This window comes from Taudactylus pleione, unplaced genomic scaffold (genome assembly GCF_031769625.1).
Source record: "Taudactylus pleione unplaced genomic scaffold, aTauple2 ptg000711l, whole genome shotgun sequence".
Classification (NCBI taxonomy): domain Eukaryota; kingdom Metazoa; phylum Chordata; class Amphibia; order Anura; family Myobatrachidae; genus Taudactylus; species Taudactylus pleione.
Window position 1 is genome coordinate 13,145,575 of NW_028285113.1, and position 12,194 is coordinate 13,157,768.

Below are 12,194 nucleotides of genomic sequence, written 5' to 3' on the forward strand. Positions count from 1 at the left end.
TATAGTTTCATATTTACCTGTCCGTAGTTACCAGCGTGCTGTTCCGGGATGGAGCTGCATAGCAGCAAAAATCACTGAGAAAACGGTGGCGGACATTTTCCCGGTGACTCTGTTCATGCCCAGGAAAACGGCGCAGCGCCATTTTCCCGGAGACTGGCGCATGCGCAGTAGATTCTGCCACTAATCCAGAATCTACTGCTGCACCATCCGCAGCGGCACCGCATGAGAGAGGAAGGGGCCCGCATTGAGTCTGCACATGGGCCCCCTCCTCTCTTAAAACGCTCCTGTATAGGGGTCTATTTAGTATCATGCAACCACAAGACTGTTTTGTTTCCATTTATTTAATGGCAGCGAAATCAGAAATTTCTCCTAACTTAACCCAACTAATGATGCTTACTGCCATCCCAGGATGGCGTCAACTTTACCCATCAATTAGGTCCAACAAAGATGGAGAGGCTTCACTAGATCCCTCCAGGGTCAAATAATGTCACCTTTTGCTGGCAGTGATAGGCTGCTGGTGACAGAAAGAAATTCCTTGTAGAGAAGCAGGTTCTTTGCCGGGGCCCCAGCTTCAGCACATCATTAGGCATGTCTGCCATATGCAGTGATGCATAGTAGATACCACCCGTCCACTGACACCAGATCCCAAAATGCTGTGGTATGTTATTCCCCTTTACCATATTTAGTAATTTGTCTCTTAAAGACAGAGATGAACTTATCTATTTTTATCTACTACAAAGACTGATGAATGTGTCTTCTCTCTCTCTAGTCATTGGTGTTAGGGAGAAAAGATATAGGGGGAATTTAAACTGTATTAACTATCTAAATGGAGCATTTCAGAGGCTCCCATGGGAAGGGGGCGGAGGCTCCCATGGGAAGGGGGCGGAGGCTCCCATGGGAAGGGGGCAGAGGCTCCCATGGGAAGGGGGCAGAGGCTCCCATGGTAAGGGGGCAGAGGCTCCCATGGGAAGGGGGCAGAGGCTCCCATGGGAAGGGGGCAGAGGCTCACATGGGAAGGGGGCAGAGACTCACATGGGAAGGGGACAGAGACTCACATGGGAAGGGGACAGAGGCTCACATGGGAAGGGGACAGAGGCTCACATGGGAAGGGGACAGAGGCTCACATGGGAAGGGGACAGAGGCTCACATGGGAAGGGGGCAGAGGCTCACATGGGAAGGGGGCGGAGGCTCACATGGGAAGGGGGTGGAGGCTCACATGGGGAAGGGGGCGGAGGCTCACATGGGGAAGGGGGCAGAGGCTCACATGGGGAGAGGGGCAGAGGCTCACATGGGGAGAGGGGCAGAGGCTCACATGGGGAGAGGGGCAGAGGCTCACATGGGGAGAGGGGCAGAGGCTCACATGGGGAGAGGGGCAAAAGCTCACATGGGGAGGGAGGCAGGGGCTCACATGGGGAGGGAGGCAGGGGCTCACATGGGGAGGGGGGCAGAGGCTCACATGGAGAGGGGGCAGAGGCTCACATGGGGAGGGGGGCATAGGCTCACATGGGGAGGGGGGCAGATGCTCACATGGAGAGGGGAGCTTTTGGGAGATAAGTAGGAAGAGAAGTACACATACAAAAATGTAGACAGAGGGACAAATACAAAGGGGGAGACAGTGAGACATACAGTTATCCTGGGCCTTACATGTGTACCTCCTGTACCCCCAAATTATTTTGCTGTCTTTGGTAGTTAGGCCACTGCTGTAATGCCAGAAGCTATATAGTGTGATTTATATAATATTACACTGGTACTGTAGCACATTACATTGACTCAGGGCAGCTGGCTGAAAATAGATGCAGTAAATGGCATTGTGTAAAGGGAAGAGGTGCAGTGGCGTATCTATAAAGGGCCCATAACGTGCTGTGGGTAACACCCCAAACTCTGCACCCAGGCTCTTCATACTCATACTGTCTGGAGTCCAGCAGCAGCAGTGCTGCACAAATCGCAGAACACCCCTAGCAATGTGCGCATGCGCAGTGGAAAAATCACTGGGAAAATGGCAGCTGCTTCATTTTTCCGGAGACCTTGAGCAGTTGGCTAGAGAGGAGAGGGCCCGTCCGTCGACTGCACACGGGCCCCCTCCTCCATTAATACGCCCCGGGATAGGTAAGTATGGTGAAAAATTTATATCAGTTACATATTTTTCTCTAAAGGGAGGAGGGAGGGTCTAAGCTTTTTTTTAGGGCAGGTATCCTTTGCTAGTTGCTGAATATCATTAATGTATACTATAAAACAAAGCTATATGGGCCATTCAATGGTGATGTTCATACTCTAAACTGCAGAATCATTTTTTTTTTTAATGATTGCAACTTGGCTTGTAGTGAAGGGACAGCAGTCCCTCCTAGAATTATCTAGATAAATAGGAATGTACAGTATGAGTCACTGTCATAATATTGCTCTATATTTAACAATTCTAATAGCAAGGCTGGATAGGTACAAACACTGAGAACTGAAGCCTCAGTCAGTAAATGAGGAGCTGATTATAGTTCTAATAACTCATTCAACTAATTAGCCCTTTTGTTATGTTATGAACGCAAATTCCCAATGGTCGGGAATCTGTGCAGTACGGGTCCATCGTGTTCGCACGCAGTCAGTAACTGACAGTCTGCTGCCATTTGTGGGCTGGAGGGGGCGGCGACGGTCTCCGTTTCCCGAAATAGAGACGTGTCGCTGCCGTTGGGGGGGGGATGGGGGAGGGCAGAGGCCAGGATCACCGTCTGCTGACAGAGATTTCCTTGTCTCCTTGTTGTATCTGCGGCAGTCAGCTTGCGTGACCCCATGGGTCACTCAGCCGGCCGATGTTCTCGCAGATTATCCGATGCTGTGTCCCTGGACGCAGCTCGGATAAGTAATGCATGCAGGAGGTATGACGCCTCCTGCTGTATTACCATAATTGCAAGGACAGAATTGCAAAGCTGCTTGCGTGTCTTGTGCTGAATCAGGAACTGTATGCAGAGGTGTAAATGATGTGGGACAGGTATGTGGAGGTGTAAACTATGTGGGACAGGTATGTGGAGGTGTAAACTATGTGGGACAGGGATGTGGAGGTGTAAACGATGTGGGACAGGTATGTGGAGGTGCAAACGATGTGGGACAGGTATGTGGAGGTGCAAACTATGTGGGACAGGTATGTGGAGGTGTAAACGATGTGGGACAGGTATGTGGAGGTGTAAACGATGTGGGACAGGTATGTGGAGATGCAAACTATGTGGGACAGGTATGTGGAGGTGTAAACGATGTGGGACAGGTATGTGGAGGTGCAAACGATGTGGGACAGGTATGTGGAGGTGTAAACGATGTGGGAGAGGTATGTGGAGGTGTAAGTGATGTGGGAGAGGTATGTGAAGGTGTAAATCATGTGGAACAGGTATGTGGAGATGTAAATGATGTGGGAGAGGTATGTAGCGGTGTTGTACAGCTAGGTTTTTTTGAACTTGTAGATGGGAGCTTAAAGTGTTTTATTCCAACATTTTACATTTTTATAAAAAAACACTGAAAAATCGCATTGTGATGCAAATTCACTTTCGCAAACTCACATCTAGTTGAAGTGACCCCTTTATTTCAAGCTCATTCATATGCATGTTTTGTGTTTAAGTTTGTGGGTGATAACCTGTGAGCAATCAGATCACAATGCTCACAGCAGCACATAATATTTCAGGAGACGAGTGTACTGATCTTGTGAGAAGCAGTGATCTGTCTACGTTAGTGACTGTGTTAGTGAGGGCAGTGCTATATGCGATAGGGCAGTGTCGCAATTTGAGGAGCAGGCACAAATTATATATTATAAAAATAAAGTATATTTGGAATGGAATCACGGAAAGTGAAGAGGAGGGATTTGGAGAATCGGTCGGTACTAAAGAGTGCCTTAAGGGGCATATCCACTACACGACTACTGAACGACTGAACGATAATGACATCGTTATCGTTCATTATACTGTGCAGTGGATAATGTGCCCACACTGAACGATAAGTTTACCCGGACTCCCAGAAGAGTAGGTAACACTCCTGGATCCTGCTGATTTCCCTAGTCATGTTTGTGTGATGACGCAGGTCATGTTGCCACTCCGCCAGCAATTTTCACTTGGAACTATCTACCAATATATAATCAAAGTTCATACATCCAGCTCATTTGACGCACACTGGGATAAATACGCCTGCGGAACGCTTATTATTTATGTTCTTAAACATGACTGAGCAGTTTTCTCACCTTGGAAAAGTTCTCTTTCCAGCTGAGACGTGGTCGGAGCAGTTTCATTCTCTCTTGTTGTGTTCCGTTGGGTCTCGAAAAAATTTGCAATCTGTTTTACACTTCTTGTAGACTGGTAGATTTCAAACTGTCATACAAAATAGTAAAGCAAAGTTATCAAGTGTGTTCAAAACTCGTTCAATTCAAATATGTAAGCCATACTGAAGAAGTAGTGACCTGTCACAAATAATTTGGAGTGGATCATGAAATCATCAGTGTAACACTGACGCACAATTTGCCTTTAAAAGCACCACTGAACCTATCTCTAATAGAGGCTGGTTTATATAAAATAGCTACAAGCATACAAAGCTGTGAGGCCTATTTATTAACAGTCAGAACAAGTTAACAATCTGATTTGCAGCGTATAGCAGATATAGATTTGAGTTGTGCCGCAGTTCACCAATCTGGTGCTCGTTCTGGATCCAAAGCAAAAGTATTTTCAAGGTGGTATTACCCTTCATCACTTGATGAACTAATGTATGTCTCCTTTCCCATAGATAGCAGAGGTAAGTAATACTAACTAGATTTAGACTGAGCTTAATGAATAGACCCCTATGTATGCCTCCTTTCCCATAGTTAGCAGAGGTACTGTAAGTAATGCTAACTAGATTTAGACTCCGCTTAATGAATAGACCCCTATGTATGCCTCCTTTCCCATAGTTAGCAGAGGTACTGTAAGTAATGCTAACTAGATTTAGACTCCGCTTAATGAATAGACCCCTAGGTATGTAAAAGCTCTAAGAAACTAAAGGGAGATTTATCACAGTTTGGAGAGAGCTAAAAGGGTCTATTCATTAAGCCTTGGATAGAGATAAGCACCAACCAATCAGCACCTGTCATTTTTCAAACACAGCCTGTAAAGTGGCAGTTAGGAGCTGATTGGTTGGCACTTTATCTCTCTCCACCTTATCTCTCTACAAGGGTAAAGCTGGGTACACACCAGGGGTGTTTCTATAATGGGTGCGGGGAGCACACCGCACACCCAATTTTCAATACTTACCTCTCCACTGCTGGAGTCCCACGTCGGCGCCGGTATCAGCAATGTCTGCCATTTTCCCCGGAATTTTGCGCATGCGCAGTAGGGAAAACACTGGCAAAATGTCAGCGGCGCCATTTTTCTGGAGACCTGCGCACACTCTAGTGCCCAGAGTCTACTGGTGCAGCGCTGTGCTCAGTGCGCAGCCGGCCGCTGTAGAGAAAGGAGGGGTCCCTTTCTCACCTGAAAGATATATCTGCCGTGGGTCCTGCTGGCCGGGGGTCGCATCACGGCCCCCTACCCAGCATTCTGTGCAGCAAGTGTACGGGTGGTAGGCTGACTGCCCGTACACACACCATGATGTGAATATAGAACTGGTGATATATCTGCCATTGCCTGTGCAAGACACAAGTGATGTGATATGTCTGTGAACGACGTCGTTCAATATGGTCTGTACACCCTGGCCTCCACACACAAGAGATCAGCCGTTCAATTGAGCGGCGATATGTCGGCCAGTGTGTATCCAAGCCTTAGTGAATAGACCCCAAAGTACCAACCAATCAGCTATAGCTGTCAGTTTACAGGCTGTGTTTGAAAAATTACAAGAGCTGATCGGTTGGTACTTTATCTTTCTCCATTTTATCTCTCTCCAAGCTTTGATAAATCTCCCCTTAAGATGCTTTAGATAAAGCAGTGGTCTTGGGAGGAGGATATCTCCTACACACAGCAGTTACCTCAATGAATGACACTGTAGTCGGCCCCTTTTGGTTTCCTGTTGCACATAATGATTGATAGCAGAGAACAATAGCTTGCACATAACTGCATATAATATCTGCAAGAAGTCTGGCCTACCTTTTTTTTCACTTCAGTGCTTGAGGTTGTCTGGGTATGGGTTGTGAAAATACCAGGTCTGCTGGGAAGAAATAGACATTATTATTCCCACAAGATGTGTAAGCCATTGTAAACATTGTTATTATAGCATGCACCCACTAGAGGGAGAAATGGAAACAGTTACAAAATTACTCTGGAGGGGGGGATGTCCCAAAGAGCAAACCTGATCTTACAGTACTGCACCATTTGTACTGTATGGGATATTCGACTGTACAAATCTACACTTACCAAGATTCCGGTCCATTGTGAGTCTATAGTCCCTCCCTAATCCACCTGGGTCACACCCTGATCCACCCAGCCATGCCCTGAGATCAGATAAAGGCACACCCTACATTACAAGTCATGCCCCATATTCCCAAACAATGCCGGACTTGACTGTAACATAATTGAAAGATCATTTACTATATGTCCTTCTGCATACCATAGATAGCGTTAGGACTAGGAATCTTTTTTTTGTTGTTGTTGTCATGGAGATAAATAAACTAAGGGGGTTTAAGCAGGACCAAGTTTAAGCTTGCCACATACAGACACCATCTACTTGTGCTACATGTCATGTCAGCTTAGGTTCCCATAGTTATGGCTGGAGCAGGCGAGTCTTCATCTTCAGTCTGTGTTGGCTCATGCAGCTATTTGTTTCGGGTTGGGTATGGGTTGCCGGCAGTCAGGATCCCGACAGGGATAACATATCAGCACTTGTTGGTCGGTATGCTAACCCTCCCCCTATCCCTACCCTAACACTCTCTTCCTGGTGGCTAACCCTAATCTCCCCCCCTTGTGCCTGAACCTAACCCCCCCCCTTCCGGCACCCTAAACCTAATCCTCCCTCCTTAGTGCCTAACCCCGCAGTCTAACCCTCCTCCCAACCCCCGATATTTACCTTCGGGATGCCGATGGTCGGTGTTCTGTAGCCGGGATCCTGACTGCTGTCGGGATCCCTGCGCCGGTATTTAGACTGTCGGTATCCTGTACTACATCCCATTTGTTTCAGTATTTGCACTAAGGCGGACAGTACGTTTGTCTATACCATTTAATATTCAGGCTATGGCAAGACACTAAGGTGCTGTAATAATATTCTGCCCAAATAATATTTAACCATTCAAAAAAATATTATATATACTATACAATATGGAAAGCATGGTGCAAATTACCTCCTACTACTAAAACACATGATGCAATAACAAGCAGGACCCAGCTTTCCCTTACAATAGTGGGAGAACGATGGTGTGATTCACACTGTGATTCCCCAGTGTAATGACTAGTAGACATCTACATAAACGTCTCTTGTTATACTGTACGGAGATCATTTATCCCATTTTTATCAGTATTACATGAAGTTTTTTCTGATGTGTTGTCATTTGATGCAGTTTAATTTTTTATTTTTGTAAATGTTCTTATATTGCAATTGATATGAGCATTGTATTATTTATTGATTGTTATTAACAGCCCCCTCTAACCCTCCTCCCAGACAATGCACCCCCCCCCTAAGCTGTACCTCACTACTGCACTACAGTGTGTGAAGATACAGATATGTCCACATACAGCTGACCACTGTGCGCTACAAGTCGCGGTAACCATAACGCATGAGCACCGTGAGACTTGGTAGCGCTGAAAGTCTTGTGCAACGTATTACCATCAAATGTGTCTCATTTGCAAAGCGATGTGAATAGGATGCACAATAAAATGATATGCGGCATGCCTTATATTCGGTTTGAATATGCAGCATTTCAAAATAAAAAGTTGCACAAAAAGACGCTCGGCGCTACCAAGTCACCCCACGGCATGGCACGACTAGAAGGGCTGTTTATTGTGCAAGGAAATAAGATGTATATTGACACGTATGTATGGTCAGTAAGGAATCTATAACTTATTCCAAATAACTTTCAGAGAGCAGTCGTCCGGAAGCCAAAGCCCAGACATAAAATCAGCGGCTCCCGATGGGCGTCCTACCCTGCCTTCCAGCACTCGTGAGGATGTTATTTTTTTTAAATTGAGAATCTCTTGAGGGAAAGGCAGTGACTCATATAACCCGTCAATCATCTCGGTGATCAGGTTCTTACTTGCTCCAGTATGGATTTCTCGCCATGTGCGGAGATGTCAAGAGCCAAATCCCAGGGCAGTTGCTTGTGATCGCCAAGCAACGCAGGCACACGAAACACAAAACACCGTCATTAGATCCAGGAGCAACTTCTGTGCACACCTCCTAGTATCTGGCTGTGTCTGCGTATAGCTACTTGTCTGTGAGACCTGCTAAGAATCACCAGGCAGATTTTATCATGTGGAGCTCACTTATTGTCAAATTGATTTCTAGATTGTGTAGTTCCAAAAAATTGTTGAATTGCTTTCTATCGATTGATCCTACACAGCACATCATTGCAGAAGGTAAATATTCTGCTTGTCAAACCTGGGCAGCAATTGCATCACCCAACTGACTCATTAACCCGCTAGGATGCAGATAGCAGACAATTCCGTTTGTCAAGATAAATAAACCAGTGCCTTGTTTACAATCCATGTTTATTATCCAAAAATAAACCTGTGCTTTCTCCATAACTGATACTGTATCCCATCTCTCTTCCAGTGGTCTTTGGCCCTCATTCAGAGCCGGACGCTATTTGCGGTCGTTCGTTTAAAAACAAGGGGTGGCTATTTAAATGATCCGTACGCACATTGCAGTGTGTTCACACCTCTAAGTCTGAACGAACGAGCAAAACATACGCTCGTTTATTTGTTAAAAACGCCCCCTGGCCGCACGCATCCTACGTCATGTCCGCTATTTATTAGATTAATCGAGTACATCGACCAGCGTATGAACTGCTCGCTATTCTTGTGGTTGGTGTTTGCTACCACAAATTTGCGTGCAGTTCTGGCTATAAAATAACCCAGTGACGTGGTCAATGACGCTGCTGTTTTAAATATACACACCCATAATACGCCCGTTTTGACCTTTAAGCACGCCTGCGTTCGGATCTCCACTCCCCATTTTCAAGCACCTTCCCCTGTTACCACCCACATACGCCTCATTCTGTCACTCAAAATAGCAGGCACTCGCTATATAGCGTACAAAGGATTTTCGGCCGCACTGACTGGTTCGCGCATGCGTACTAAAAAGCGTACGCATGCGCAGATGTGCAAACATCGCTCGGAACGAGCGTACTGCCGCTAACGAGCGGCTCTGAATGAGGGCCTTTATTCACAACCATTAGACTTTATAAACATATTTATCTACGAGCATTAGTAGGCATTAAGATGTGCATCTGCCAACAGTTCTGACAGTTCTGGACTATACATACAAGAGGGTAAGCACCTATGGGTGCGCGTGCTCCCCAACACAGCTTCCTGCCCATCCCCGGAGGCATTTCTGGTATTCTACCAATCTAGAGCATTATGGACTTTAGATGTAAATCACTGTTGCACAATACAGTAATTAGGGTTTCCCTAGCACTCTACCCCAAACAAACCCCTATGATTAGTAAATCACAAATGTTAAAATAACCCCAAACCCTAAGGAACACTCTGACCCTAAACCTAATGAGCTCATTCAAAAATCTAATGTTAAAACAGAATGCTGCCTGCCATATTTCATGCAACACTGGCCGTAGTTTTTAGTGGGTGAAATAGATATAGCCTGGCAAGAAAAGGGCAAGGTCTCACTCGAAATGGGTGGTTCAGGTGGAATTAGGTGTGGCTAGTGCAGTGGCCGTGGCCTATGTGGTCCTGAATAGGGAATGCTGGTGGGTACAGAGTCATATGTAATTATATGAAATACCATATTTTATCCTGTGCGGTTTTCTGCTGTTCTGTTCTACCATACGCTAATCTGTGATGGTACAATGTTTGCCACTATGTATTGCTCTTTCAATGTACACTTGTATGTGGTCATGTTGCATTTTGTACTGTTTTTCCATAGCATATGCTGCTATCTGATGTACACTGCACCTTTACACGGTTCTCTGATGCCGTCCATATCAGCTGAGGGATAAACCCAAATGTACATATTGCATGGGGGAATCTGAGTCTCATAGTCTATTGACGTCCCCGCTCTGCTCTCAACCATGTATGCACAGAAGTAGGGATGGTCATCAACCATCGAAGATTCACAATCATCGATAGTTTATGGCCGATGTCAAATGCTTTTACCATCGATGGAGGAGGACCAGATGGTTTCTCTCCATCGATGCACAGCATAACCGAATGGTTTTTTTTCCATGAAGCCCTGCCCACAGGTTCTGATTGGCCCACAGGCCAGTCAGTCAAAGCACAGGGATGACCATCAGTTGGTGAAACCATCGATGGTCATCCATAGCGTAGTTGCTAACCATCAGTGGTCACTTGCTATATCACCATCCATGTTTACCTCACCTATGGCCATTCCTACTCAGAAAAGGCTCCCATCTTGGCAGTCCCAGGAGATAAGAATGGCATAGTTGGGCCTCTACCCTCATTTTTCTTTGGTGCCCAATGCACTGTGCTTCCCCTGCCTGGACTGTTGTCTGTTAAAATGTTGTTGGACATTACAAGTTATTTTTTAGAACTCTCTCTCATTATGTGGATGGATTGGTTGGTTACTTCACACAGAATGGAAAATACACCCAACAGTTTTTGGAGTTTGGGAAAGCTTCACTTATACTTAACGGACCATTTGCAGGTGGAGAATTCTTCCCATATGTATAAATAGAACCGTCCTTTGTCACAAAAAGCCAGGTAATTACTGAGGTACTAATGTTCGTTGCCAGGCAGAATGAAAGAGAACTGGGAGGTGGTCAATATTGATGTAGAGTGTGTCCTATAATGAGCAGACTCCTCTAATATGTGCAGAAATACAAATGTAGATTCAGTGTGTCTATATGTAGGTCAGATGTGTCCTTATACATCTTTGCTGCAGTCACGCTAAAAAGCCCCTCTTGGCGCGCTAGGTCCTGTGAGACACAATTAGCACCAGGTGTCTGTTTTGTATCTTGTTTTTGCCGAAAATGCATCTAAGTGGCAATGCGATGTGACTAGGACGCACCAGCAGACTGTGCTGATTAATGTTGCATGGGCCACTTGTATATCTGTGTGCGACTGAGTCTCTGAATCTGTACAGGAAGTGCTACAATGTAGCGGGCGCAGCTTTTTCATTCCAAGTTCCGTTGGCAGCTCACTTACACCAGGGCAAGTTGCGCTGCATGGCGTATTGAGGCTAGATGTATGAGGACACATCTGTATATCTGTTTATTAAGCACCCCCCCGCCCCCCTTCCTCATTCAATTCTATGGTTACTAAACCAGATTTCATTTCATAGGAACAATGTGTAGAAAAACAAAATGTAATTACTGGGTGGATCAATGTTCTCTATGTGCTTACATGAAATATATTGGCGTATGGTCTTTCTGTAGTCTACAGTATATGATAAATGTGCGTAGTCTAATCTATACAAACAGCGGGAGCAAGGTCACCAAAGGGAGGGAAATCTTGTCGCTCAGAAGGAGCATGAATTTGTCAGTGGCACAAATGGAGGAGACCAGTTTGCTTCTGGCTTATATTAGTGTGTCCGCAGCATAACTATGTACATAGGGCCTGATTCAGACCTGTTCGCTATATGCGTGCGCTCGCAAGCGGCCCGAAGTTCTGCGTACGCGCACGCTTCATTCTGCGTGTGCACGAAATACTCACTGCGATCGCATACCGCTCGCTCACCCAGCAAAGGCAGACCAGGGTAATGAGTGACAGGAGAGGCCATTTGTGGGTGGTAACAGGGGCAGGACACTAATAAAGGGGGGTTGGAGATGCGAACGCAGGCGTGCCCGGGTGTTTCAACGCCGTTTTAGAGGTGGGCATAATTAACAGGCAGCGTCACAGTACACATCACTTGCCATTTTTTTACACTGATTTCCTCGCAATGCTTGCGGTAGGGTAAAGATACCTCAAGCACTGCATTCACTTCCGATGGTGCTCGATGTACCAATGTTTTAATACACTTCCTGGAGATGACGTGTTGCTGGTGGGCGGCTCTGCCTGTGTGATTGGGCAGACACATACACAAAGTGGCCTCACGCTAAGACATGGTGGGCATGCTCATGCCCTGGCGAGCGATCGCTTCCAGTG

At 46.0% G+C, this 12,194-nt stretch overlaps 1 protein-coding gene across 1 annotated transcript in view; it reads right to left on the reverse strand.

The window, feature by feature from the left end:
- The window catches only part of EXPH5 (exophilin 5), a 121,295-nt gene that overhangs the window by 10,300 nt on the left and 98,801 nt on the right, over positions 1-12,194 (reverse strand). Inside the window, exons 4-5 of the mRNA XM_088456717.1 lie at positions 6,075-6,132; positions 4,208-4,334 (exon numbers count right to left, since the gene is read on the reverse strand). Of these exons, the coding sequence (XP_088312843.1) occupies positions 4,208-4,334; positions 6,075-6,132 (185 nt within the window). The remainder of the gene's footprint in view (positions 1-4,207; positions 4,335-6,074; positions 6,133-12,194) is intronic.